At 46.2% G+C, this 26,619-nt stretch overlaps 2 protein-coding genes across 5 annotated transcripts in view; one reads left to right on the top strand and one right to left on the bottom strand.

Annotated features, from left to right (window-relative positions):
• The window catches only part of LOC147639494 (sugar transporter ERD6-like 4), a 68,779-nt gene that overhangs the window by 17,050 nt on the left and 25,110 nt on the right, over positions 1 to 26,619 (bottom strand). For 2 of the 4 annotated variants that reach the window (XM_086791922.1, XM_086791930.1), the window contains exons 2-7: positions 19,940 to 20,002; positions 19,652 to 19,741; positions 19,406 to 19,465; positions 19,217 to 19,282; positions 18,738 to 18,803; positions 18,549 to 18,624 (exon numbers count right to left, since the gene is read on the bottom strand). In XM_086791922.1, the coding sequence (XP_086648048.1) occupies positions 18,549 to 18,624; positions 18,738 to 18,803; positions 19,217 to 19,282; positions 19,406 to 19,465; positions 19,652 to 19,741; positions 19,940 to 20,002 (421 nt within the window). Of the gene's footprint in view, positions 1 to 18,548; positions 18,625 to 18,737; positions 18,804 to 19,216; positions 19,283 to 19,405; positions 19,466 to 19,651; positions 19,742 to 19,898; positions 20,003 to 26,619 lie in introns of all 4 variants that reach the window. The other 2 variants (XM_086791943.1, XM_086791937.1) reach the window with 1 other exon arrangement.
• LOC147639495 (uncharacterized) lies at positions 13,575 to 15,423 on the top strand. The gene is made up of 2 exons (XM_086783556.1): positions 13,575 to 14,314; positions 14,445 to 15,423. Exons 1-2 carry the CDS (start codon positions 14,019 to 14,021, stop codon positions 14,776 to 14,778), a joined length of 630 nt encoding a protein of 209 aa, XP_086639682.1. The 5' UTR covers positions 13,575 to 14,018; the 3' UTR covers positions 14,779 to 15,423.

Raw genomic sequence — 26,619 nt, 5'->3', positions numbered from 1 at the left:
TCAAGAGTAGAGGAATATAGCTTGGCCAGCAAATGACCAATCATAATGGTGCGGTAGTTAGTCTGCAGGCTCGGATCTCCAGACTTGAGTACCGGCACAATCGTGGAAGTACTCCAAGTCCCAAGAAACCCCCCACACATGGCTCTATTAAACATGAGAGCTAGCAAGTCTGCAATCATATCTCTAGCATGTATGAAATGCTCGGCTACAATGCCCTCATGATCCTGTGCCCTCCCTGTATGCAATCTGTTGATGGTCCTCCTCACCATCTCTGTTGTGAAGAAGGTAGAAGTGGGTGGACAAGGCTCTAGAGGGTTCGGTAGTGGTGGCTACTCTGGTACTGTGTAGAGGGAGGCTGCATACTCGCCCCATGTATCTGGAGAGGTTATGGCCGAAGGCAGGGGGTGCACTCTAAGCAATCTCCAGGCCTCCCCAGAAAATCCTGACTCAAAAACAATTGAAAGATGTCTCTCTCCAGCCAAGCTAAGAATGCTCTCTTCTTCCGCCGAATGAGGGATCGGAAGATGATGCGTGACTGTCTATATGTAGTAACACCTGTGGCCACCTCTCTCTGTAGCCGGGCTCCGAGCTCCCTACAGTCATCATCATACCAACTATTCTGGGGCATGCTCCCAGGACGTGGTCATATTGTGGGCTGCGTGTGGGAAGGCCGTCGTTGCAGCTGCATGTAAAGCCTCTGTCAGGATCTGTGTGAGCTCTGCTAATGACCTGTGTGGATCCTCTGCACTCAACAAGTTGTAGATCTCTGCGGTGTATACTCCATCAGTCTCTCTACAGAAGGTATATCTCGGGTGATAGGAGGACTGCCCAACCTGGCGGGTGCTGTAGTGGAAATCCACCGTAAAGGAGAGAAGTGCATGATCCACCGTAACTCCGATGGGCCTAGGGCCAATCGCAAAATCCTGGATACTCGAGATGAAGGTTGGCGAGGCTAAAACATAATCCACTGTGCTGGCCCCATGTCTGTGTGGAAAGCAAGTAAAGCCACTGGCAAGTGGATACCTCTCTAGGCCATTTAAAATGGCCAGCCCATGTGCAGTCCCCATCTCCAACAGTATCTCCCATACTCAGTACACTCCACCTCATCCTGTGATCTCCGGGTCAAACACATCTCCTCCACATCTATCTCTCTCAACATCTCCTCCGAAGTGTCAAAGAAGGAGGTCTGGTATTGAGCTGTTCGAGCATTAAAGTCCCCAAGGATGATAACATCTCCCTCCCTGGAGAACTCCCATATGTCCTCATCTAGAATCATATATGGAGATTGCCCCTTGGGCGCTGCATAATGAGATGTGCTGGGTGGAAAGTAACATATAGCAATGTATAGGGGTCTACCCTCATCTGCCCTCACTCTGACCCACATGTACCTCGCGCTCTCATCACGGCGCATAACATGGATGAGTGGCTGAAGCTCCTCTCTAAAAAAAACTGCAACTCCTCCGGATCCGCGACCACCATGCTTCGAACGGGCCTCCTGTCTACAAGTCGTCTCCCATCTGTATCCCACCACTCTCAGTAATGTGTTGCCTGGGGCCTGATGTGTCTCCGAGTAGAAGATGATGTCCCTATCTTTGAAGCTGTCCCCAAAGGCCCCCACATCCAGTCTCAATGCTCCGTTGACTTGCAATTCCATACTGCAAGTCTCAGACTGGTCCCCATAGGTCCTGCACCGTCAGGTGGTGCATCTCTCTAGTATCACCACTCTGCCTCCTCTGTAAAATGCTAGCTTCCCTTTTTCTCTGGCTGCCCTAATCTCCGGCATGCACTCCCTCATATGTGCTAGCTGTGCCAAGGTGAGGTCATCTCCTAAAAAGATGCTCGTTTTCTTAAGGGCGGAGCACTTGGCCAAGAAATCCTTCTTGGCCTCCAAGGTGGGAAAGCGTAAAATGAGAGCTCTCTCCTTCAAGCTCTCTCCTCCATTCTTGTCTTTCTTGCCCACTCTCCAAGCCCCCGTGTGTGTAGGCCTTGAAATGCCCATGCGTGTGTATAAATCTTTGGCTTCCTCCTCTACATTGTCACTGTCCTTAAGCCCCCTGATCCGCACATGAAGTTCCCTTGTCGAGAGACGGACGCTGTACACCGTATGGGGTCCCGAATTACCCACTGAAGGGCCCCCTATCTTGCTACCGGAATACTATTTGTTTTATTATCTTTGAAGAGATTGATGGTGGACTAACAATAAGCCAAACGCAAGATCTAGGAAGACCAAGAGTCGGGCTGAACTGTACACGGCTCTAGAAGCACCAATGATGTCAATCTCAAGCCTATGCACTCTTCCCAATGGAATGAGGAAAGGGCTGCAAATCTAAGGCTGAGGTAGGGGCTGTTTGGGACTGTTCTAGGCTATGTATGAATGCTGTAAATGAATATGACTACTGAGTTTTACCTTCACCAAGTAGCTGTAGCAAAACGATGAAGATATGAATGCTGAAAACTATATGTATGCTGAAAACGCAAAAGGGACTGAAGGCTGAATGCTGTAGATGCTGAATCTTCAATCGTTGATGTCCTTAGGCTGAAGGCTCCAACGCTTGAGACTTGTTTGCTGAATTCTGATATGATATGATATGAATGAATGGTGCAAAGGCAATCCTTTATATGAGTGCTAGGTGCTAGTCGGTTGGCTGAAGGGCTGGCCGAATGTAGCTATTTTATTCTCCATGACTGATGCATGCTAAATAAATGATATTACATGCTGGAATTATGGGAAAAATGCCAGATAAATCCTAATAAATATTCTAAGGCTGCCAGATGCTATTTCAAGGCTTCTACAATGAACTATATGCAATGGATGAATGATATGCAATATGCAGAGTGCTTTCTAATGCAAACCCTAAGGTTTCTACTGACTCTACATGCATGATTGCGTCTCTTCAAGTGGGTTAAGGGGCTTGGACTGACTGACTGATTGTCTAAGGCTGAGAATGACCTACGTAGCTCGTACCTGACTTATCTTGGACTGAGGATTTCAATGGGGTCACGTTGTAGGACAAATATCATCCTAAAAGGTACTAATACTGTACAATGTTGCACTGATAATGATGAGCCAACTTGTCACCATGCACTACAGTGCAAAGTGAATGTGACAACTTTTTGACATAAACTAAATTATCAGAGAAGCATATGAGATGGGCAAATTTCCTCTCTATGTTTCATTTTCAGATTTTGCATACACCTGATAAAAAGAATGTAGTGGCAGATGCTCTTTCTACATGTACATGCTATCACAGAAGCATATGAGATGGGCAAATTTCCTCTCTATGTTTCATTTTCAGATTTTGCATACACCTGATAAAAAGAATGTAGTGGCAGATGCTCTTTCTACATGTACATGCTATCAGAGAAGCATATGAGATGGGCAAATTTCCTCTCTATGTTTCATTTTCAGATTTTGCATACACCTGATAAAAAGAATTGTAGTGGCAGATGCTCTTTCTACATGTACATGCTATCATTGTTGCTCATCATCATGATCTTTCAAATATGCTAAATTCGTATGATTTGGATGATGATTTTCAGCTTGTATGAGCGGACTTACAGTAGGGCATCTCAGCCCCGAACTACTGCATACGAGATGGATATTTGATGATGCAAAATCGCTTATGTGTGCATAAGGATTTACGGGTTAAGGTGATGGATGAATGCCATGCACCGACATATGTAGGGCATAGAGGAATTCTTGCCACATGCAAGCTTTGGAGAGGTACTTTTTCTGGCCAAACATGCGCATAGACATAGATGTTTATGTGCGCGAATGTATGGTTTGTCAAAAGGTGAAGTTTGACGGGCATAAAGCACCCGATTTGCGTCAACCGTTGCCTGTTGCGGATCTGCCATGGGAGTCCATAGCCATGGATTTGCCAAAAACACAGCAAGGGAATGACGCCATATAAACCATAGTTAACATGTTTAGCAAGCAGGCTCATTTCATTCTTATGCGAAAGAATATTAAGCCTGAGCACACGGTGAGGATATTCTTGGCGCAGATTTTCAAGCATCATGGTATGCCTAAGACTATTGTAGGAGATCAGGATCCAAGAACCACAAATGGATTTTATCATGGATTTGCCAAAAACACAGCAAGGGAATGACGCCATATAAACCATAGTTAACATGTTTAGCAAGCAGGCTCATTTCATTCTTATGCGAAAGAATATTAAGCCTGAGCGCACGGTGAGGATATTCTTGGCGCAGATTTTCAAGCATCATGGTATGCCTAAGACTATTGTAGGAGATCAGGATCCAAGAACCACAAGTTTGTTTTGGCGGGCTTTATTTGATAATATGAGCACAAAACTGATTTTTTCATCAACTTATCATCCTCATACAGATAGGCAGAGTGAAATTGCAAATTCAGCTGTACTTGATTTGCTCAAATGCTATGTGGCTGAGCGGAAATCAGATTGGGAGAAGTACTTGCCTCTTGTGGAGTTTGCTTATAACAATACGGTGCACATCTCGACAGGGAAAGCACCCTTTGAGATTGTTTATGACAAGGTGGTGCTTCCACCTATCCTCGAACAAAGGATGAAATCTTTGTTGCGGATGAGTATGCTAGAGATCTGGATACAGCTTTCTCAAAAGTACGGACAACCATACAAAGAACTCGGGAACAGCATAAGAAAGCTGCAGATAAACATCGTTGGCGCATACCTAATGCTTTTCATGTTAGCCTCCTCAAGTAATATGTGGGTCCTGAGCTGCTTGAGCAAATTATTGAGAACCACTCGAAATTGATGAGCTTGAAGAAGTACTTCAACTGGAACAGATTGTGTTTCATGAGGAACGGAAAGCTATTGGTGGCCGGCTTATCCGCAGGTTCCTTGTTAAGTTTAAGAACTACCCCGCTCTGGATGTGAAATGGGTGGATGAAGACTACATCAAGGATTATCCGGATCTTCTATAGGTTTATTTAGCCACTTTTCAATTGTAGACAACTGATTAGAAGCCGGGGAGATGTCATATTTCTCACTATACACATGTGGAGGAACACCATGGAAGGGTAGGTATAGACCCTAGTGTGTGTTCCAGGCATGGTTTAGTACTTGTGGAAGGACTCCATGGAAGGATTGAGATCCTGATGCGAGCTCCTGGCATGATTGGTCACATGTGGAAGGGATCCATGGAAGGATTGATATCTTGATGTGAGTTCTTGGCATGACTCAGAACATGTGGCAGGGCTTCATGGAAGGGTGGATACCCTGGTGAGAGTTCCCAGCATGTTGATGAAGTCTCATGGAAGGGTGGACACCTTGGTGAGCATTCTTTATACCTGTATGGGCGGTGCCCGAGAAGAGTTTGGTACAAGATGAATAACATGGGAGATGGAATCCAGAATATTATGCATGAAGCATTTGTATGTGTTTTGACATGCATGAATGACTTGTCTTGACTGCTTGGACAATGCCTGGTATTTCTGCTTGTGATTGTCCATGGGCTTTGGGGACGCTGGAAACCTTGTGGACCCATGTGTGCACACCTGTTTGGGACTAAGGCCGTGGTCTTATGTGTTTTGCAGGTGGTAAGTGACCCCAAACTCAATTTACAGCTTATATTTTATTATACTAAGGTTTATGTGTGCAGGTGTTCACATACACTTAATTTGGGCGGACAAATTATAAAGTGTTCACATACACTTCAGTTTGGGAGGACAATTTTTAAAATGTTCACATCAAAAGGACCAATTTTAAAAAAAACTTGGCCATTACTCAAGGTGGGCAGCCAATCAAGCCAAAAAAGCTCCACGAGTTGCTATTCTGGGAGGGGAGGGCCAAAATCAGCTAGGTGCTCCCCTTTCCAGCTGTTTTTGGTGGTGGAACATCCTGGGCTTGAGACAAGTGTCAGTTGGGCATGCAAAACGGCTTGGGAGAGCTGGTTGACTATGGACAGGGTCCACCCTCACAACACAACTCACCACCATACTCCACACATCCGCCACAGCTTCTTTCATATGCACGCAGTGGTCTACCGCCAAGCCACCTTGCGGTTCCATGCCCCACAACTGTTGGTATGATGATGAACGTCGGGCCACACGCTCCCGTCTTAAGCATGAGGTACGGATTGGGCAAATCACGAAGCGCCAAGCGCAATGGATTTCTCAACGGCTCACCCGACGCAAGAAACGGGAGTTCTATGCTCGGAAAGCGGATGAGTTATACCAACTTTTCTTAGGACCGAACTGCAAAGAGGCATGGAGGAAACTCCGAGAACATCGCCCTCCCACACCTATCACCTGCCCAAACACATGGCACTCCTATGCACGCTCCCTCTTATCATATCCCCCATCAACCACCCCTACCCCCACCACCAAACCCCCGCCCCACCACCTCCACCTTCTTCACAAAGGACATGGTCCTCAAGGCCATTCGTAGACTACGCAATGGGCGAGCCCAAGATCATGAGGGACTCACTGCCGAGTACATCTCGCATGCCCATGCTACCCTAGCACCCCTACTAGCCTACATGTTCAATACAGACCTTTGTGAAGGATTTCCACCCTCTTGGTCCACCAACACCATCACCCCCATCCTCAAAGCCAGAGATCCACTTGATCCTAATAACTGCAGGAGGATCATTATTGGCCACACATTGGCCAAGCTCTATGGATCAATGCTAGAGGCGGAGCTTAGTTCATTTGCAAAGAGCCAGGGATGCAGAGCCTCAGGACAAGCTGGCTTTCGGAGGAGCTACTCTACCCTTGACCACATCTTCACCCTCCGTGCCATCATCAAGGAGGGTAGAGCACTACACCATAGGATTTACTGCTACTTTGTGGATTTCCGCAAAGCTTTTAATATTGTACCCCCAGCCCGCCTCTTACACCGTCTACAAGAGATCGAAGTCCCATCTGACATGGTTTGGAGCATCGTCGCTGTCTATGAGTCCGTCACACCGGACGAGTGAGAGCCCTAGAAGGTACATCACAGGAGATTTCCAGCACCATTGGGGTGAAACAGGGCTGCCCTCTATCACCCACTCTTTTCGGCCTCTACATTGACGAGATCTTGAGCTTCATTGATGGAGTAGGCGGGGCTGGTCCCACACTGGCAAGCATATTGATCCCCATACTACTTTATGCAGATGACATCGTCCTCCTCTCAGACTCAGCCCGCAGGGCTTCAGAGACAGTTGGATGCCTTACATGACTTTTGCACTCAGCGGGACCTCTCTGTTAACCTTGGAAAAACCAAGGTAATGGTCTTCAATACCTCCCGCCCCAGATTGAGCTTCACATATAGAGGGGATCCTGTGGAGATTGTCTCATCCTATGTCTGCCTTGGTGTCACTTTCAATGGCCCACGCTTTACCATGCTTCCCGCAGCACATGCCAGAGTGACGCGGGGATATGCAGCAGCCTTGAGCTTACTTGAGCGGCAGTGCTTCCAAGCACATTTCCAGGAGCCCAAGATGAAGGGCTAGCTTTTTGACACCCTCGTCACACCAACCTTGATGTATGGAGCAGCTCTCTAGGGGCCAGATTTATCCGATGAGGATTGGCAACGAGTTGAGAGGCCCCAAGTCATGATGTTCTCCCGTATGATCCGCAGCAAACCATCAGTCCCACACCAAATTATCCACGTGGAGTTTGTTACAGTCCCGATGGCAGTGGAGGCACTCTTCCAGACAGTCACGTACCTTCATGGCATCAATCACATGGATCCTCACAGGTACCCGAGGCTTGCCCTGGCGTCCTCTAGACAGCTAGCACTTGAGGGGCACTCTGGAGTATGGTATGCACTGGTTTCCACTTGGTTCTCAGTATACGGGCTCTACATGGACCGCCTACCCCCCCCTTCAGTACAGTTTGGACTCTTCTTTTTTCCGCCCTCTCACGAGGATACCAACCGGGTTATCCGGTCAGATCTTCTTAGCCTCTACACACATTGCACATGGATCACAGCCCCGGAGCTCCCCACGAAGATGCACTTTTACAGAGACCACTTCCTCACACTCACCAAGGATGAATTCATCCAGCAGCCGGGCTACTTGAGTGTTCACATGTCCCATGCCATGTGGATTGCGATTGGCCAGATACGGGTTTCTTCCCACCGCCTCAGAGTGGAGACAGGTAGAGCTGAGCGCATCTTCAGAGCCGAGAAGCTCGTACAGACACCCAAAGAGGAGAGGATCTGCCGACTATGCCACACAGAGGTTGAGACGATGGAGCATTAGATATGCCGCTGCCCAGAATACTATGAGATCCACGGGAGGTTTCATTGTTTATTTCGTGAGGGATTCGGTCCACTCTCCAGGATCATTGACTTCCAGGACCAGCGTTGCCTGGGCCTCTTCCTACTTGAGCTCCGCAGACACAGGGACACCTTCTTGAGACACAGGCCCCAGCCACCCCGCCCCCTCCCTCGGCAGCCAACCATCACCAATTTCTTCCGGACCCAGGAGGTGGAGGAAACCGACATAGTGGATCTTGTGGACCCTCCACGAGCTGCTCTGGACCTACCTCGCTCAAGAGGAGTTACCTCGGACCGAGCCTCTGCACTCCAGCGTGCCTAACGCCCATGACCCCCCCGTCAGCCACGATCACCTCATCAGCTCCAGATCCAGGACATGCTCCACCGCCATCGAGCTACCTTTCCACGTGACATAGCTGAGGGAGACCTCTCGGCCATACTCGTCAACCCCATGCTTGACATTTTGGAAAGTGGTATACCATCTACTCGGAGCTGATGTTGCTCCCATGTTTTTATGTTCTTAGTATTCCATGACAAGTTTCCATGGACAACTTTGTATCACCCCATTGAGATAGCTATATTTATGTTTTCATTCTATTTTATTTTCCATTCCATTAAAGATATGCCATGGACATTATTGAACCACTTTGGTCTCATAGGCCCATTGGGTCTTTAGTAGACGCTTAATATATCTTTCTTTCTTTCTCCCCCTTGAAGCAGGCAACCCCTTTTGGCTTCTCTACAAGGCTGGTCGACTGGTGTTCAACAAGTTTCCTTCAAGATGCCGTAGTTCGTCTCGTCCAACTGTCGAATGTGGGGAGAGTAAGGATCTTCACGTGCCTCTCAGCTATCTCAAGCAAGTCTGCCATCTCGAGGGGGTTACTTTGGTCTTGTAAGAGGAGGGTGGGTGGGAAAAAAATGAAGAAGAGGCTGCACTTGTTTCTCCACACTTCTTTAGGTCCCGTATGCCCGATCAAGCTCCAATCAGCACCAACAACCAGCAGTCCCGCAAGCTCTCCAAATCTCCCACAAGCTCTCCAAGGTCTTCAAGAAATCAGCAGTCCTGCAAGCTCTATAATATCTCCAAGCTTCAAGCTACCTGGAGCTATGATACAATGTCGGAATAGGCAGTGGATATGAGACAGAAAACTGAGTGCAAAAGAGGATACGCTGAAGAAGAAGCACACTCAGGAGAACCACCAGCCTGAATCTGAATGCAGAACTGAGTGCAAAAGAGCAACGCAGATGTGCAGGAGAGATGTGTGAGAACTCTGCTATATACACATGAAAACGATACAAGGTAGGAGGTGGGGGCTAGGGTATTTATACCAACCTATGGCACCAGTTGGCCAGTCCTAAATTAGCCAACATGCTGCCTCATGTCCACAACTGGGGTAAAGAACCAGTCGGCCATGATGAGTTGGGCAGCACAAAAAACCAGTCGGCCAGGAAAATACAGCCCCCCACGACCAGAAAAATAAGGGAGAAATATGGAAAAAATGGGGAAAAATGAGAAAAGGCTCCGGGATGGCACACCCACAACAATGGCCCTGACTGTACAGACAGGAGATGACTGCTAACATAGTTTTGTTATGTTTCTATTTTATTTTCCGTTCCATGATGAGATATGCCATGGACATTATTGTATCACTTTGGTCTCATAGGCCCATTGTGTCTTTAGTAGACGTTTAATATCATCTCCCATCATCGCAGGACCTTAACGCATTGGCTCAGGTTTACCACCTTGAGCACCATGTCACAGTGGCCCATGAGGGATGTATTAGGGTGATATGAGAGCTCTCTGCTCATGTACCTAGATCAGATTTTATAGTTCTAGATTTTTGTTATCTTTCTTTATTACTATTTTGTACCCAGGATGATGTACCTCATGGATATGATGTAACCTTTTGGTCTCCTAGGTCATTTTGGCCTTCTGAAGACGTTAATAGAACTCTCTCTCTCTCTCTCTCTCCCCCTGCTGCTGCTATTTCACGCTGCGCGCAGGTGTCATGGATCAATTTCCAGTCCATTGGCTGTGGGAAGTACTGCAAAAAGTCATGGCCAAGACCGGAGTTAAAGAGGAGCTCGTGAAGGTGGAGGACAAGCTCAGCACAATTATCAAAGAAAACAAGAAGATGGTCGACTCTTCCGTTACCGCAATCATAAACCGCCTCTCCAAACTCGAGAAGGGATTTGACAAAATCCAAGAGCTCGAAGAGAGAACATCCAAGCAAGAGGGGCTGAGATTTCAGCCTTAAAGGAGGAACTAGTGGAGGCCAAATTGCATGCTAAAAGTCAAGTGGCTGAAATCTCAACCCTCAAAAAGGAGTTGGAAGCCACTTCACAAGGCAAGCTTGAGGATGGAAAAATTCAGCCCTCCTTTATTGAAGAGCTGAATACCATCAAGGAACAAAGGAGGATCATTCGTGAGGAGGAGGAGCAACATAAAGAGAAGACATCTTCATGGGTGGAGGTGATCACAGAGACACAAAAGAAGATGGACGAGGCGGAGAAATGGATCGAGGTCGCCAAGAAAGGGAAAGGTAAAGAATCGCCACCCATCCCCACTCCCACCATCATTAACATGACCCTTGAACAGGAGAAAAGGAGAAAGACCCGGGCCTTACATGTACGAGTGTCCGGTCTAAAAGACCGTGATGATGCGGAACGGGAAACCAAGGAGCTCTTCTCTATGATGGACATTGAAGCCACGCACACAAAGGCATGGAGAGTGGGAAAGAAGAGAGAAGGTAGTGGCGAGTCTTCTAAGGAGAGAGCACTTATCATTCGTTTCCCCTCCATGGAAGCGAAGAAGAACTTCTTGAAGAGACGTCCTACACTCAAGAAGACGGGAATACTTCTTGGAGATGACCTCACACTCTCGCAACTTGCCCACATGAAAAAAGTTATGCTCGAGATAAGGGCAGCTCGAGAGAAGGGGAAAGTGGCCTTCTATAGAGATGGTAGAGTGGTGATTATGGAGAGGCGCTCTTCATGACGGCGCGAGACCTATGGGACTACACTCAAAGTTGCTACTTGGAATTGTAATGGATCTCTACGCCTTGATGTAGGGGCTTTTGAGGATAGTTTCACTGGGAGGGACATCATCTTCTACTGTGAGACGAATCAAGCTCCTGGACAGTCCATGCCACATGTTAGTGGATACTCATGGGAGACGGCTTGTAGACACGAGACTCGTTCAGAGCATAGATGACGGGGCTCAGGAGGAGTGGCAGTATTGTTTAAAGAGAAGCTGCAGCCACTGATACATATAGTCCGCAGAGATGAGCACGCTAGGTACATGTGGGTTAGACTGAGGGCAGAGACGGGCAGATATCTCTACATTGCTATATGCTATTTTGCTCCTAGTACATCAGTGTATGCATCACCTAGCGGGCAGTCTCCCTTTTCTATTTTGGATGATGACATTTGTGAGTTCTCCAAGGATGGTGACATCATTCTCCTAGGGGACTTCAATGCCAGGACCGCCCATAACCAGACAGTATTTTATGATACCTCAGAGGAGATATTTAGGGAGCTTGATGTTAGGGATATGGGCCTATCTAGACTCTCACAGGATGAGGAACATACAATGTATGGGCCGTATTTGATAGACATGGGGACTGCACATGGATTGGCCATCCTGAATGGTCTACAGAGATTCCCGACAGCGGGCGGTTTCACTAGCTTTCCACATCGGCATGGTGCTAGTACAGTGGACTATGTTATGGCTCAGCCCAATCTCATTCCCTCTTTTTAGGATTCTATGGTAGGCACTAGGCCGGTTGGAGTAGCAGTGGATCATGCTATCTTGTCCTTCACTCTCACATTTCAGTTCAGCACCGCTCCATTGGGACATGTCTCCACACACACTCGTTATACCTTTACGAGCGAGACTAACACCGTGTACACGGATGAGATATACACACACTTATGTGCCGAGGAGCCCGGGCGGCCATTAGATGAGCTCACTCAGATATTGATAGAGACGCTTCATGCTGCAGAATCAGAGGCATATCCCCATAGTTAGCCTACACGGAGACGATCTGGGAACATGCCCCAGAACAGCTGGTATGATGAGGAGTGCAGAGAGATAAGGATCAGATTACAGAGAGAGGTGCTCATGGGTGTTACCACTCACAGACAGTCACGGATTACCTTCCAGCGCCTAGTGCGACGGAAGAAGAGGGCTTATCTTGCTCAGTTAGAGAGGGATTTGTATCAGTAATTTATAAGTCAGGACTCAAGCGAGCATAGTTTCCAGAAACACCGTTTCTGGCCCACCGAAACGTGGAAACGTTTCAGAAACGTTTCCAGAAACGGAAACGGCGTTTCCAAGGTGTTATTTTTTCCAGGGTTAAGAAGCCCGCGTGCTCTCTTTCGCCGGCATTTTGCGCCTTGTTTCCGCCGCCTGTTTGGAGCTGCTCTACCCATCTACCTTGCCCTCTACTCCTCTACCTCCACATCAGCCCTCTACCACGCCCTCTACCTCTCTACTTGGGGCCTCCACCTTTGCCATCTAAGCTCTACCAAGCAAGAAGGAGTCGCACCTTGCTCGCAGCCTGCAGGACTAGAAAAACAGCCTCCACTTCTCGAATCTCTCCGAGTCTTCCGACCTCGAACCGCACAAGTAAGTTAAGTAACATGGCTCGGACTCCGGATCCTTTTTGGCAGCATGTGGAGCAAATGGGGGGTTATGCAGGATCTGGTGGCTCCAGGAAATGGAGATGTAAATATTGTGGGTTGGTCAAAACGGGGAGTGTCACCCGTGTGAAGGACCATCTTGCTCATGTTCCAAACAAAGATGTAGGGCCATGCCCCTCTGTTCCTCTAGATGTTCGGAAAAGCCTTGAAATGTGGAGGCGAACGCGTTTGGCCATTCCCGAAGAGGAAGTATCTACAGCAATGGGTGGTCAAGAGCATGAAGCTGGTTCAAGTCAAGCAGTAGCAGCAAAGAGGGCCAGAGGCAGAGACACAGGATCAGATTTCTCCTCTACCTCAGTGTCGGGTGTGCATGCAAGGAGGACTCCTTTGCCAGGTGATGTATCACATTCACAAGACACCCCTCCAATAAATACTGTACAAAGGGCTAGCATCCAAGCAGGATTTCAAAAGCAAGCAATTGCAGAGGCAACTAGGGAGCTCACCCGGATGTTCATACGGTGTGCCATTCCCTTTCATGTGGCCAAGACAAATCAATGGAGGAAGACCATGAGGGCCATCAGCCGCATTGGATGCGAGTGGGATGGCCCTACATCTGAGGCTCTGCGGACACGAGAGCTAAAGCGGGAAAAATCATGCATAGAAGTGCAGCTAGAGCCCTTGAAGGAAACATGGAAAAAGTATGGCTGCACTGTATTGTGTGATGGGTGGTCAGATGTACGCAGGAGAAATGTATACAATGTTTTGGTGTCATGCTGCAAAGGCACTATGTTTTTGAAAGCCATTGATGCCTCCCTCCCAGGTCTCACAGTTACAGGTGCATTTATTTGGACACATATAAGGGAGGCTATAGTGCAAGTTGGGCCTGAGAATGTTGTGCAGGTGGTGACAGATAATGGAAGTAATTGTAAGTCTGTGGGCTCTATGCTAGAGGATGAATTTCCAGCCATTGTGTGGACCCCTTGTGCATCACATAGCCTCGACTTATTGATTGAGGACATAGGTCAAATACAATGGGTTGAAGCCATCTTTTGCACCGCACGAAGCATGGTGAAGTTTGTGAAGAAGAGGCCAAAAGTCTTGAGCATGTATCGGGCCTACAGCACTCTTGAGCTATTGTAGCCTGCAGCCACCAGATTTGCATACATGTTCATTGTGCTTGAGAGACTCCTGCGAGTCCGCAGAGAGTTGGTACGCACTGTCTACTCAAATGAATGGCTAGAGTGGGATGAGAGAGAGAGCCCCAAGGCAAGAGCTTTTGTGCGTGATGTCATGAGAGAGGAGTGGTGGGTAGAGGTTGAGGGGTTGATCAAAACTCTCAACCCCATCTACACAGTGTTACGCATTACAGACATGGAGGGCAGTACTCTAGGCCTTTTATACGAGTACATGGACAAGATTGGGGAGGCTCTCAACAAGCAAGACTACTTGAGAGCAGAGCAGTAAGTCTCCTCAGTCATGGCTACCCTTGCTTTACTTCTTATCTTTATTTTACTCTTGAGTCTTTACATTGGTCTCGACTCTTGACTCTTGTTTTTTGTCCTTTTTTATCTTATGGTTTGATCTCTAAAGGGTTGATGAAATCAAGGCTGTGTGGAATCGGCGATGGGATTGGTTTCACAGGCCGATTCATGCAGTAGCACATGTATTGCATCCTTTGTGGCGAGATGAGGAGCAATACGAGAACGAGGAGCTAGAAGAAGGCTTCATGACATACATGAGGAACTTGACATCTGGTAATGTGCACATGCTGAAATGTATAGAGGATGATCTCTTGGCCTTTCGCAACCAGACAGGGAGCTTTGGTAGAGAGACTGCAAAGCTTCGAGAGACTCAGCTACAGCCTGTCTCATGGTGGGAGAAGTATGGAAATTGTGCTCCCACGCTGGTAATTCACTACCCTTAACTACAGTTTACATAGTACATTGTACAATGTGCATCTTTCTTGTTTCCACTTAGTTCTAATTTCTAATTGTATGTGCATTTCAATAACAGAAACGCATCGCCATTCGAGTGCTCTCACAGGATTGCAATTCGGGTCCATGTGAGAGGAATTGGAGCACTTGGGCCCTCTTCCATACAAAGAAGAGGAATAGGCTGAGTACCGCTCAGCTAGAGCGGTTGGTGTTTTGTCATTGCAACCTCCAGCTCCTTGAGAGGAATGCCCAACATCCGGAGCCTTCGCAGGTGAATGTGGATAAGATCGACATCGGGAGGGAGAGGTTCATCCCAGAGATCCCACGGAATGAGCGTGATATGTACACCTTGCTTTATGAGGAGCTGACAGTGCCGAGCCACAACACCTGCTGCACCACCCATTCTCAGAGGCAGAGGGGGGGATCCATCGCTTCCACTTCAGCAGAGGCAGAGGACCACGATCCTACCATTTCTTCATCTGAGCCTGACTCTCATGAGTCGGAGGATGACTCCTCCATGGATGATCTTGATGAGTGATTTTTGGAGCACTTAGCTCTAGGATTTTGTCATGCCAACAGCTGCTGCCAGCCTGCCAGCCACATGGATATTTTTTGATCATGTTTTGTATTTACTATAGTCTATACATAGGGATTATGGATGATGGATGATGGATGATGGATCTTGTTTTGTATTGACTCTTTTGAGACTTGAGCCTTGAGCCTACAATTGTCATTTCTGAATTTTGATCTATCATTTGAGTCTTTGACATTGAACTTGAGCAAAGATGTATTTTTCAAGCTTTTGTAATGTTTTTATTAATTATATATGTATGTATTAAACCCTAAAACCGAAATTCCGTTTCCCCGTTTCTTCCCGAAGGCCGAAACTCCGAAACTCCGTTTCCCGCCGTGCTCCGCACCCCCGTTTCCGAAACTCGTGGAAACTATGCAGGCGAGGCATGGATACTATTCCATGAGCATTCACCATCACCAGTCATTACCTCCACAGAGATTTGGGATGAGTATGCAGCATCCCTGTACACAGCACCAGGACAGCCGCCCTTGCCAGACCCATCGGAGCCATGCCCAGAGACGTGTGCTTTCTTTACTGCTGAGATGGTAAGGAAAGCTATTGACAGGATGAGGACTGGGAGAGCATATGATCATGATGGTTTGGTAGCAGAGCACTTTATTCATGCCAGAGATATGCTTGCAGAGCTTATTGCTATGATGTTTAACCGAGCCACGTGTGAGGGTTTTCCTGAGACTTGGAATATGTCCACGATTGTGCCTATCTTCAAGTCAGGGGATCCCATGCTTCCTGAAAATTATCGTACCATCATGACTGGTCACACATTGGCTAGATTATATGCATCTATTCTTGAGCAGGAGTTGAGTAGATGGGCAGAGAAAGAGGACATACGTGCATCAGGGCAGGCAGGGTTCAAGAGAGGTTTCTCCACTCTTGACCATATCTTGACACTCAGAGCTATTATTGAGGAGGGCACATTATATGGCAGGAGGATTTATTGTTGCTTGGTGGATTTCCGCAAAGCTTTTGACACAATACTGAGAGCCAAACTGCGGCAAAGACTACAAGAGATGGGAATGCCCACAAAATGATTTGGGGAATCATGGCTTTATACAGGACAGTTGTGGGGCAGGTACGTACTACTCAGGGTATATCTGAGATGCTTCACTCCACTATTGGGGTGAAACAGGGCTGCCCCCTTTCTCCCACCTTATTTGGGATGTATGTGGATGAGGTTTCGGACTATGTAGAGCGGGAGGGTGACAGAGGAGCACACCTAGCAAGGACATGGATTCCGTTGTTATTGTATGCTGATGACATCGTGCTGATCTCAGATTCTCCAGAGGGGATGCAGCGTCATTTAGATGCATTGCACACATTTGCACAGGACAGTGGATTGACTGTTAACCTTGGTAAAACCAAGGTGATGGTGTTTAACACCACAGCACAGTGGGTTAGGAGGTCAGTACCCACCTTTACATATGGTCTGGAGACAGTGGAGTATACAGATGCATATACTTACCTTGGTGTGGTTTTTAGTGGCCCACTATTTTCCTTGAGGAGAGCAACGGAGACCAGATTGACCAGAGCTTATGCAGCATTGGGGAGACTAGAGAGGATGTGTTCGCAGGTTCAGTTTCAAGAACCTCGAACAAAGCTCTGGCTCTTTGTTGACACTTTGGTCACTTCAGCCATGCTGTATGGAGTGGAGATATAGGGACCCTCAAGTGGATCACCACAGGCGAGCTGGTAGCACTGATGGATGGAGACGTATGGAGAGGCCCTTGGTTTCTATGATTTCCCGGATGATTAGGGCCAAGGCCTCCGTACCACATGATATTATCCGTGCAGAGATGGCTGCCCCCCCCCCCCATTGGTGTAGAGGCACTCACTCCATCAGCCTCCTTTATACATAGCACTTGGGCTCTTCCTAGAGACAGATATGCTCGCTTAGCCCTGGAGTCTTCACGACAGTTGGCATCACCGGGAGACGGATCATGTTGGTATGCACAGATGACAGCTTGGTTCCAGCTGCATGGCTTTAGTATGGACAGGCTACCTCCATTTCAGAATTCCCTGGATGCACCCTCCCTCTCTCTCTCACACAGGCAGAGATTACCAGACTTATCAGGCAAGATTTGATTCAGCTGGACACTACGAGGACATGGATACAGCCAACACACGAGCTTGGTATGAAGATGGCTTTCTATAGAGATCATCTTCTCCAGCTCACGCAGGATGGGTTTGTGATTAGACCCAGCTACATGGATACTCATCTTTCTCATGGGGTACGGTGTGCTATTGGTCAGATGCGCACATCCTCACACCAGCTAGAGATTGAGATTGGCAGATTCAGAGGAGTACCAGCTGAGGCGAGGATTTGTCAGCTGTGCCAGATGGAGCCAGAGAGAAAGTTACATTACATATGTCACTGTCCAGTATATTATGAGATACAAGGCCGTTTTCACTGCCTGTTTAGAGAGGGTTTCGGACCACTTTCTAGAGTCATGAGATAGAGACACCTACAGAGGCAGATTACAGACTTCTTTCGACCAAAGATTGAGCAGTCAGGCCAGCAGGCATTGCAGCTAGCCCCAGAGTATAGCCGCACCAGAGGTACACTGATTGATCGGGCTATAGAGCTGGGGCGGTCCAGGCGCCCCAAGATGAAAGGCCCATCCCAACACCGGCGGAGACTACAACAGAGGATCAGGACCATACTAGCACGGCATGGGAGACGTCCAATCAGAGTACTCACCATGGAGGACATTGAGGATATCCGCGATCGACCGATAAGAGACATCTTTGGATAGTGATGTCTATGATGCTTACCTTTGTTTTTCCTTCCCAGATGTTATCCATCAGGAGCTCCTAGTACCTTACTTTTCCTCATAGTTGTTGTTTCAATTTTAGTTAGTTGTTTAGTTGTTTTAGCTTTTCTTACACAGACATTGTATCAGATCCACCAATTGTTGTAACCTTTTTGGTCTCATAGGTCATTTTGGCCTTTTGAGGACGTTAATATATCATTTCATTTCTCCACACACACACACACATATATATATATATCAAGTTTGTTACATTATCAATTGCATCTTAATTATCAATTCTTTATCAAAAAGAATTGAGCAAATTTTTTGTGACTTACAAGCTCTAATGATTTAAAAAAAAAACCGAAATTCATCCATTTAAAGTACCATATCTAATTGAAGTGACGACATTGCTCACCAATCATGGCAAGGATTCTCCATGGTACCACAATTCCCAACAAGTACGCAAGGAGAATGCCCACTGTGACAGAAAACTTCAAGAAAGCAGAGATCATTACAGCCATGACCAAGCTTATAAAACTGCAACAAAATCACCTTGGTATGATACTACTCTCCACCAAAATAACATTCATATTGGCCAACAAACCTGGTTTACAGTTCCAAGCAATCCTCTAAGATGCTTTGGAGCAATTTCTGCAATGTAAACAGGTACCTACAAAGAAAAATTTTTCAAACACGATCATTCCTAAAGAAAAACTTTCAACTCCAAACCAAAAAAAAAAAAACGAAAAACTGTTTCTAGCTTTGGAACCCCTAAATGTTTCAAAATATGCCCCCAAAAAAAACCTCCCAGCAGAACTTGTTTTGCCCAATTTTGATCTCTTCTTTTCAATTTTCAAGACTCAATGTTGCTTGAAGAGGCTCTAATAAGTTACATGTGAACTTTTTATTACTTTTAGAAAATATTATGTTTACAAAATATCACAATTTTCCCAGAGAGATAAAACATATTGAAACCAAACCTCAAAAACCATGAAATGAAAAAAAAAACTCAAAACAGTTCTTGTGAATATTACTCCAAACCCCACCCACAACAAATAACACTAGAGGCTTGATCGTACTAACCGTGAAGGAAATCACACCAACTCCAAAACCAACCAGCAATCGTCCAACGTATAGACTCGGGGCACCCTGAAATGGGTAATTACCATGTCAAAAATGCGTGCACACGGTTAAGCTCAATGTTTGATCAAGTCATAATACAGTATCCCTTATATTGAAATAGTGAGGAAGTAGCAAATATCAAAAGTTTACCTCTGCAAGAGCAATCACCAACCAGCCAGCTATATTTGGGATTGCAGCACACACCAAAGACTGCAGGAAGTAGCATACATTAGCTGCCAAACTTTTCTTCCCAGATCCACAAGTCCACACACGCACGTGCACACACACACACACAAAGCTCAAGAAAATTCTATGCCCGGAAATTGTTACTAGTTCATACCTCACCAAACTTCCAAACTTGACACAGATGACCATTCCCTAACATCAAGTGCTTACCCCTTTCCTACCCAAGTACTCCGCAAGTTGGCCACTGAGTAATGCTCCTACCATAGCTCCAATATTTGAGAGAGAACCAAAGAGTGAGAACTATCAACAAAAAACACAGAGAGAATAAAAGATCAGTAATCTGAAAGCGAAGCATAGATAGCAACAATTTTACAGATCACAAACAATAAAAGTTAATCCAATGAACTTCCTGAAGAATATCTTTGTTTTTTTTTGGGGACTCACGCTTCCTACTTACCATGAGAAAACTTCATGTATAGAGAATGTCAAAAGCGGCACCTGTGTGGTGGTTAGTTCCAAGGAGTCTGTCAAAGCTGTCTGTGTAGGTGAAGTATAGCCAGTCTGCAAAGTAAAGGCAGTATGTCAACCTTCCTTTTTTGTGAAGGATAAGAAATAAAGCAAGGTGAACCGCCACAAAAACCTTTGTTAGAGATGTACTTATGCATTTTCTAACATTTTTAATCGATGCTCATATTTTCAATCTCCAATAAAGGAGCTTTCCATGAGGAAAAATGGATGCTCATAATATTGTGGAAGCAAAGGATCTATTTCTAAGAAGAAATGTCCCATCACACACACGCACATACAAATCATATGATTTTGGCAACCCTTGCCTATGCTTGAGAACCATGATAAGGTGTGCTGGTCTTGGAAGAAGTGAAATCTGTGATTCCTCATAGCATTAGTAGTAATTCCAATTGTATCAACAAGCTGTGCCAATCCCGATCAGGCACTTCATGTTTTTAGATTCCTTAAAAGGATATGTATGTAGTCCAAGATGATCCACCTAATCTGTTGACTTGACAATGTGAAGATTGTAAGGCGCTCATGTTACAATCTCTCTAAGAAGCCCTGCGCTAATAGTAACACACCATGCTCCACTATAGATCAAATTATTCACTTGAACAATCAAAAACAAGTAATGCATACTATGCCAATACACTATATACAACATTAGGGACTTGTTTATAAACAATAAAAGCTGTTCCTTTTTTATACTGCTGTTTCCTTCTTTTGCATTTGCCTTTTTGAGATACAGGCAATGCACATGGACTTAGCTGCTATACTCATCGGAATCAAGCAAGAATGGACTTTGGCTATAATATCTCATACGACTTGCCGGTTCCTTGATGCAAACAATTATTTTGCAATCATTATATATGTATATGATTAATCCACCATAAAACCATATAGCAAATGTCATGTTCAAGGAGCATGTGCTTGTAAATACTAAAACTTGAACATCACTAGTAGCTTTTGGCATGTCATCTCACCATGAGAATCTAATCAAGGAACGTAAGGACTCCCTTAAGAGTTACTGTTATAGACATGACTCAAAACTTGCACACGATGCATTGAATCAACGACGCCTTGGTGCCATTTTATGGTCCCAACATGAAAAATATATTTGATATTTGCCATTTTTGAGCAGCAGCTACACCATCCACCACATGTACTGACTGTATGGATTGTCAGATCATCAACTGTATGGTCACCAAGCTGACACTCTATGATTTGCAGGTGCACCAACTGTTATACAGAGAAAGCTAGCTGTACAGATGGTCCCATCATCTGCTATACGAACAAGCTGTAACTGCTTGGACTGCTCATCAGCTACAACAGTCAATGAGGGGATAAATTCAATTGCAAATACCATGAGCATGCAGAACCCAGGTCATAATTGAAGGGATTCACAGAAATCCACCTCTATATGCTTACTATAGTGGAAATTTACATCCTCTACATATGGCTGTTGCTGACAATTTTTGACTCGATAAATATGCTGACAAGGTGAGTGCTGAAAAATGAGCGGAGCAGGTTCTATAGCTGTGGTACCAAGCTGCCTGCTACATGGTACACTGATGTCAAGTGCATCCTGCACTTGGATGCCATGTGAACATATCTATACAGAAGGTGCAGCACCTGAAGTGGAAACTAGTCCCTTGTGAGGCCCAATCCAGGACGAGTCAACCAGAGTTCCATGACCCATCCAAGGTCAAGTGTACAAGTCCCATACATGGTCTTGGTCAGGTGTGCAAGTCCCGCACATGAAGCAGTGCCAGTCCATACTGTGAGTCCCCTCTAGAATGATGACAGGTGTTCCAGGCATTAGGTTTGTAGCCAAAAGCACCTCTGGAAGGATGACAGGTATTCCAGGCATTAGGCTTGTAGCCAAGAGCACCTGAGGAAAGCATGTAGTTGCATTGAGTGTAGGGTTGTACCGAACACTTGGGCTACCTAGGGCAGCCCATGGGCCATGACATTAGCCCACAAGAAGCCCATAGCATATATGGCCAGCCCTTATAGGGCATAGGCCTTGTTGGCCAGCCCTAGGAGGGCATGGGCAGCCTGTCGGCAAGCTCCTACCAAGCTTGGCCAGCATGGCAGCCAGCCAAGGGGCGGTAGCCCAGTCGACCAGCCCTCGGAAGAGGCTGCACAGCCAGTCGGCCAGCCCCTGAGCAGCCAGCACAGTAGGCGGCCAATCCCTAGGCAGCCAGGCAGTAAGGCGGCTAGCAGCAGATGTAAGGCGGCCAGAATATTGAATAAAGCGCATATTAAATGCTGATTAAACAAGTCGTGGAGAATAAATATACAGGCCGACAGCTGCTAAAGCCCACCGACCAGCATCTTTAAAAAATTATATAAGCATATGCTTGGTAAAGGGTTGAGGCATCTCATATTCACAAAGTGCTGAAGGTATTCAAGGGCCAGGACAGCCAAGGGAATTCCCAAGCAAAGGTGAACTTGAAGGTCAAGAGTCTGGCATCTCAGGCTGCAGATTTACAGACAGGTTGTGCCTACAGAGTTCAATCGTTTTTCTCATCATTCAATAAAGCAAATATACCATCCTTGGAAGGGGCCCTTCAGGGGGTATTCAAGGGCCAGGACAGCCAAGGGAATTCCCAAGCAAAGGTGAACTTGAAGGTCAAGAGTCTGGCATCTCAGGCTGCAGATTTACAGACAGGTTGTGCCTACAGAGTTCAATTGTTTTTCTCATCATTCAATAAAGCAAATATACCATCCTTGGAAGGGGCCCTTCAGGGGGTAGTTGGGACGTGTACTGTGTCTTTATTGTGCCTTCTGTGCTGTGCACGCTGCACGCACGCCCTCTGCCTCGCTGTTGTTCGCCATCTGTGCTGTCCATGCCACTTCGCCCTTTGTGCTGCCGCACGTGCCTAGCTGCTAGCCAGGTTAGGGCTACAGATTTCAATCGTTTTTCTCAACATTCAATAAAGCAAATATACCATCCTTGGTGGGGGGCCTTCAGAGGTATTTGAAACCCAAGTGGGTGTACCGTGTCTTTATTGTGCCTGCCCATTGCGCTGCCCTTTGTGTTGTCACATGTGCCCAGCTGCGCCGCCTTCGCCCTCTATGCTGCGTTGCATGCATGCCCTCTGCCTTGCTGTTGTTCGCCATTTGTGCTATGTGCAACTTCGCCCTTTGTGCTGCCGCACGTGCCTAGCTGTGCTTATCCCACCCACCCTTGCTCAGGCCCCCAACGCAGCAACTAGGGGAAAATAGCCAAAATGAACCTACAGGAGCTGGAGGCATACATCAAGACTATGGAGGACAACACCAAGAAGGCGCAAGCAGAAGGAGGTCTAGACACGGTCCTGACTCCTGAACCAACATGAAAAACAGTTGGAAGGCCTCCGCAAGGAGAAACAAGGCAAGAATAACAAGATTGAAGAATTGGCAGCAAAGGTGAACCACCAGGAGGAGGTGATGCAAGAGACCCAGATGCAACAATAGGCAATGCCAAAGGCTGCCCTAATGATAGGGGAACTCCGGGGAGAAATGGAATCCCTCTTTGCTGCTAGGGACGAGGTCAATTCAAATTATGGAGTTGCTGCCTACGAGTGGGACCAATTTGTCACTGACCTCAAGTAGTAGTTTCTACCACCTCATTATCTTGAGCGACTCAAGGACAAGCATAGGGGATTACACCAAAACGTGCTACATGTCCTCCAATTTGCAAATAAAGTCACTCACCTAGCTTTATAGTTGCAAAAATCAAATGCGAACAAACAAGGTCAATTCCTCTATGGTTTGGACACAAAAATCCAATGTGATGTGCACATGTTTGAACCAGAGAATTTTGATCGGGCACTTTCGCTTGCCCAAAGTGCCGAGATGAAATACGACGATGGAAAACCAAAGACCTCCCACCCTAGAGTAGCCGAGGCAGCCACTCCCTCTGGCAAGGGCCAAAACCAGACCCAGACAGGGTCTACCCCGAGAGCCTCTAGCTCTAAGAACTTGAACAACTGACCTCGCCTTAACGAATTGCTCAAGACATTTGGCTACATAGGTGGCCAGAGAGACGTTTTCTTGTTTGACAACGACAATACAGAGAACGTGGTCAAGAAGAGAACATGGTCACGGAGCATGCCGCCCGATGAGCCCGTTTTTTATTGACCTCGGTAAATAAGAAAGTGGAGGGATTTAGCAAGGGCATGACAACAAGCATCAAGTTTGAAGCACGCCGTGTAAAAATAGCCATTCAGGTCACAGAATTTGTGCATGATTTCATTGTTGCCCCTCTTGTAGGTGCAGACATAATCTTAGGGATCCTGTAGTTTCAAAAGTTCACCCCAGACGTTGATTGGGACCAGCACACGTTCCGGATTACTCGAAATGTGTCAAGGCCACCGTGAGCATTAAATGTGAACCAGGGATACCTAACTTTCCAATCATTAGCCATATACAAGCTAAACGAGAGATCCGAAAAGACGCACACTGTGTGGTGATCTATATTCAGACCACCCAGACAGTGACGAGTGCTTCGAAAAAGTATAAGGCCCTACATGACCAGTTCCAGAAGATCTTTCTTTGGGACAACTTGGCACCCAAACTTTCCTCATCTAGACTTGAGGACCATAAAATTGAGCTCCTTCCAAGTTCCAAACCCCCCAGTAAGTTTCCATACCGTTTGAGCAAGGCCATGGAGACGGAATTGGATCGTCAACTCCACAAACTAAAGCAATCTGGTTTCATACGTTCTAGTGAATATACATTCGCAGCCCCGATCCTTTTCGTGAAAAAGAAGGATGGATCCTTCCGCTTTGCATAGATTATCAAGCGCTCGATAAGCTAACAATAAAGAGCAAATTCCATGTGCCTCAAATTGATTACATCTTAAAAAGACTGAATGGAGCAAAGGTGTTTTCCAAAATTGACCTCAAAAGTGGGTACCACCAGGTACGAGCTGGGGACGGGGACATCCCCAAAACCGCAATCCAAACTAAGCGAGCACACTACGAGTTCATGGTCATCTCTTTTGGTTTACCAAACACCCTAGCCACATTTAACCGCATGATGATGCGGGTTTTCAGGGACTTGATAGGAACGTGTCTTCATTTTTTTGGATGACATACTAATTTTCTCAGCTACAAAAGGGCAGTACGATATTGACTTGGAAAAAATCATGAAATTGTTGGAAAGCAATAAGCTTTACGTCAATGAGAAGAAGTTGGAATTTTATTCATACAAGGTTCTCTACCTCGAGTATATAATCAGTGCCGAAGACATCCGATTAGACCCGACAGGTGGCGTCAATGACATAAATTACCCGCCTTTTTTGAGTCCCTTTAGAAACTTGGAGGCTTTCACTAGAAGTTCCAAATCAACCATCAATGTTCCCTACAAGAGCACGTGAGTGTGGGGCTTTGTCATCTATTGTATCACTTCAATAATATAGTATTCTTCTCTATCTTTGTTATCATACAATTTGAGTTTTAAAGTTTTGTATAGTGAAAGATTATATTTCTTGTGAGTGTTCTCTTCTATACACACATTGTATCCTCTTACATCCACCTCCTTTTGGTATCAATCTCCTTGTTTACTAGGTTCAGTTCAATGATTAAATTGGAGGCCTTTTCTGAGTCGCTTTAGTAACGTGGAGGCTTTCACTATAGCTATACTGAAGGAGACCCACAGGTTCCAATACCTTGGACTTATTCCCTTGAATATCGAGGAAGGATATGGTTGCCTTTATGGCAAAGGTTGGATAATATCTTAATTCTTAATGAGCTAATCCATGCCAAGAATGCCATCATAAACTCTTAGGGGAATCCTTAATTGGGAGATTTCAGAAACGGCGTATGGCATTCGGTTGTTTGTGGGTATTTGCCAAGCATATTCCACCCAAATCAACAAAATTTATGACGTCTCGACAGCTCTTGCTGATCTACTTAAAGGCGTCATGTCACCAGCCTAGACATGAAAGGAGTCTAGTGGACTCCAGGACGTCTAAATATTAAGAAAGTACAAGCTTTGGGAATGGTAGATTATCTTGGAATACAAAGGACCACACTCCTGAAATTTAGGATAGTTGCTATTTTTGGCCCGGCTCCGATGGAAACACGTCATTACATCTAGAATTGAGCAAATACGAAGAGCTGCCAAAGTACCTATGACAAATGGGCTACCAGCCCATGTGCTGGCCAACTGCTGAACTGGTCCACGACTGCATCTAGGAGGTTGCCGACTACTGATGATCTAGCCGACTAGAGATGTGTGCTGGTCGTGGAGTTCTCAGGGCCAATCGTCTGCCTACAGCAAGCCGACTGCTGATGTGGGGGCATATAAATAGGCCCCCAGCCCCCATACCACACTTGTATCATATTCGGGATCTTCTTGTGTATATCATAGCAGAGTTACACGCCTACATCTATCTCTCTCGTGCTATTTTTCTACCTGCGTTTTTTTGCTCGTGTTCCCAAATCTGGTCATCATCTCCGCTGCGTATTCTAACAGATGTCATGTGCATGAAAGATGCCATGTACGTTCTCAGGTGCTGGTCCACAAGAGGTAGCCAGATAAAAAGTATGAACCAGATAGAGCTAGGATTGGGAGCACCAGATATAGAAGTGGACATTTGCAAGACTTGGAGAACTTGGAGGACTTAGGGGGCTCAATCGGCTGCAAGGAAAAAGGAGTCGGCTGTACCAGAAGGG

The sequence above is a fragment of the Cibotium barometz genome, chromosome 4 (genome assembly GCF_041138505.1).
Source record: "Cibotium barometz isolate CiBa-2024 chromosome 4, ASM4113850v1, whole genome shotgun sequence".
NCBI classification, from domain to species: Eukaryota; Viridiplantae; Streptophyta; class Polypodiopsida; order Cyatheales; family Cibotiaceae; genus Cibotium; species Cibotium barometz.
Note: the sequence above shows the minus strand (reverse complement) of the source record. Positions and strands in the feature narration are given on the sequence as shown.

Bases quoted from the DNA above. Each gene is read 5' to 3' on its own strand.
- LOC147639495 (XM_086783556.1), top strand. From the start codon at position 14,019: ATGTTCATTGTGCTTGAGAGACTCCTGCGAGTCCGCAGAGAGTTGGTA. The intron at 14,315-14,444 runs GTAAGTCTCCTC...TGATCTCTAAAG, and splicing joins GACTACTTGAGAGCAGAGCA to GGTTGATGAAATCAAGGCTG.